Genomic DNA, 3,047 nt, shown 5'->3' on the forward strand with positions numbered 1-3,047 from the left:
GGGAATTCCGGCTGCTGCTGCGGCGGGGGTATGGGTGTGGGGGTGGCTGGGCGTTCCTCCTCCTTCTTTTCACATTCCACCATCCATTTTAGAAGAACATAAACACTCACCTGAGCACAGGTGTTAGCTCACCTTTGCACTAATAGTTTGCATGATTGAATGAATGAAAGATTTCACACTAGTTGGTTTAAAGGCATAGGTATGCGTTCGTGAACACTGTTTTGTGTGCATGTTGACATGTGGACATTTTTGCGGCTAGCAGGTGTGTTGATAATATTTGAGTGTGTGTGAACAGGCCCCGCCCTTTTTGTACTACATTTGAACCGTACCGTAACGATAAACAACCAGTAAGCCTGTCTGCTCTATGCTGCTTCATGGTCTTACCCCCCTTCCCCTCCTATTATCACCCTCCTACCCCCCCCTCTCTTTAACGTCCCTCTCTCTTCTTCCCCTCTTTCCTTTTCCGTCCGGTCCAACACCAAAGATTTTCAAACATGATTGAAATTAATAAAGTTTGGCCTCAATTACAAAAGGGGTTTATTCAGACATACCTTTGGTTTGTCTGAAGATGAATAACCCCTCTTGTTAAAAAAAAATATGTCCAACACAAGAGGCCCTCAGCTCTCATCTGTTTGCCTAGCTGTTGGACAGGACAAGTTAAAAAAGAAAAAAAAAAAAGAAAAAGAAAACAGAAGCAGAAGGTCCTCCACGCCTCAAAAAGACTCAAACTAGACCATTGTACCAAAGAAAAACAGGTTTTATAGAAAGCCTCACTAAAATCAACCAGTCCAAAGCTTGTAAGGTATAGAGGATAAGGTGCTAACATTTTTAGAACCAGCTGGTTTTGACCTGAGGACTAAAGAGGGCACACACACACACACACACACACACACACACACACACCCACCCACACACACACACACACCCACACCCACACGCACCCACACACGCACACACACACCCACACACACACCCACACACCTACACACATGCAAAAACACCCACACACACCTACACTCACACACTCCCACGCCTAAACACATTTACAAACACACTCACACACACACAAACACACACACCCACACGCACCTAAGCAAATGCGCAAACACACTCACACACCTACACACACACACCTACACACACAGACATGCTCGCACACACGCACATACACACACTCGCACGCAGGCACGCACGCACACACACACACATGCACAAACACACACTCACACGCATGCACGCACACACACACACATGCACAAACACACACTCACACGCATGCACGCACACGCACACACATGCACAAAAACACACACGCACACACATGCACAAAAACACACACACACACACATGCACAAACACACACGCACACACACATGCAGAAACACACACACACTCACCCTAACCTCCTCAAATCAAGACTTCTTTTTCTACTTTCCGTCTGGGATCCTCCTCATCCTTACAGCCATTTGAAGGCGATTTTCCATCAGAGAAAAAACAAATCATTTTCCCCTCTAGAGTTTTTCCTCTTTGGCGAAGAGCAGCGACCAGATTTGGGCCAATCCTGTAGGTTTCTGTGGATTCATAATGTGCAGAAGCGTAGAGCTCATAAATGCGTCTGTTGTTGCTGTTGTGTTTCACCAACAGTCTGTCCTTGTTGCTTTCAGGGTCGCTGTGGTTATAGTACTTCCTGACTTCGTAGGGTAGCTCCTCAGCATGGCCATAGTTGAGATTTCCAAGAGTGTAATATCTGTACGGCGTTTTGGCCTGAATCACTGGGAGTAAAGGTTTTTTGCCCGAGTTGTGAAAAACGTGAAATCCATATTCTCCTTGCATGGGGTCACACAGTGCCTTCATGTTGTTGTCCAGGCAAGCCTGAACGTACCACACTAGCAGCTTGAGGCCATGGCGAGGAGGGGGCCGTCCAAAGTGGCTGTCCTGCAGCTCTGCTTTTGAGTCCAGGACTTTCAGAGCAGATGTCCCCAGGATGAACCCCAGGCTGAAAGGCAGCAACAGGTGCATCTCCTCTAAACTCCCCAAAAGAAACAAGATCATTAAAAAAGGAGTTTAATCCCCACTCAGATGCTTTTAGTTTGAAGCTAACACTCACCTGATAGTTTTACGCAGCAGAGCAAGTTTTCAACCTCTGAGACTTTCCTACTCTCAGGTTCCTGCAGCTTTTCTTTCTGAGAACACGTAGAGGCACTGAGGTGCTTTTTGAAAAAGAGGAAGCAGCTCTCCAACTATCTGACTGTGACGGAAGAAAAGTCCTCCCAGCTGTGATGACGGAGGAAGTGATGCAGGGTTTTAACTCAACCAAAACCTCATCTTTGAGTTTACGAATGAATGAATTTTAAAGCCATTTGAATAGAATAGAATAGAACAGAATAGAATTCAACTTTTTTGTCGTTCCACATGTCTCAAGTACACAGCAATGAAATGCAGTTTGGATTCATCCAGAGTACTAAAGCCACATCCATACAAATGTACATTGTAGAATGTAGAATAGTAGTGGCAGGTATTAACGAGTATTTACAGTGAAAAATTGTGCAGGTGGTGTAAGTGGCGATTCAGTCCTTGTGTTACTGTTGTGTGTGTGTGAGAATCCAGTCCATAATTGATGTTGACAGTTGTTTGTGTGTTCTGGTCAGGGGTGTTGTGTGGCTCAGATGTCAGGAGGCAGACATAGAGATGTATAAATGTGTAACGGTTAGGTTTAACATGGAGCAGCTTTTAAAAAATGTTTCATCAAACAGTTTTATAGAGTTCAGGTTTTTATAAGCGCTGGCTGAGTCCAACGGTAAATCAACAAAGTGAACCTGCAAATCAAGTTTGTCCTCTGCTGTGATCTGTTTAAAAGTCCACAAAAGTCTAAGAGAAACCACGAGTTTGTTTAAATTCTTTTTTTCCAAAAGAGCATGTCTTCAGCTTATTGAAAAAAAGGAAATGTTGGTTTTGAGCAGAACAAATGTTGTTTTTTGGAAGTTCCTACCCAACTGCAAATTTTTGATTTGATTTGATTTGAAATGGTTTATTTCAAGCAATCAAAT

The 3,047-nt window shown here is 44.0% G+C and overlaps 1 protein-coding gene across 1 annotated transcript; it reads right to left on the minus strand.

The window, feature by feature from the left end:
- Nucleotides 1–1,308: 1,308 nt before the first annotated feature.
- Nucleotides 1,309–2,256, minus strand: LOC110013390. Its single transcript, XM_020699573.2, has 2 exons — nt 2,108–2,256; nt 1,309–2,024 (listed from the first exon to the last, which is right to left on the minus strand). The coding sequence occupies exon 2, from the start codon at nt 2,017–2,019 to the stop codon at nt 1,408–1,410; it is 612 nt and encodes a 203-aa protein (XP_020555232.1). The 5' UTR covers nt 2,020–2,024; nt 2,108–2,256; the 3' UTR covers nt 1,309–1,407.
- Nucleotides 2,257–3,047: the final 791 nt, after the last annotated feature.

Source organism: Oryzias latipes, chromosome 16, assembly GCF_002234675.1.
Source record: "Oryzias latipes chromosome 16, ASM223467v1".
NCBI classification, from domain to species: Eukaryota; Metazoa; Chordata; class Actinopteri; order Beloniformes; family Adrianichthyidae; genus Oryzias; species Oryzias latipes.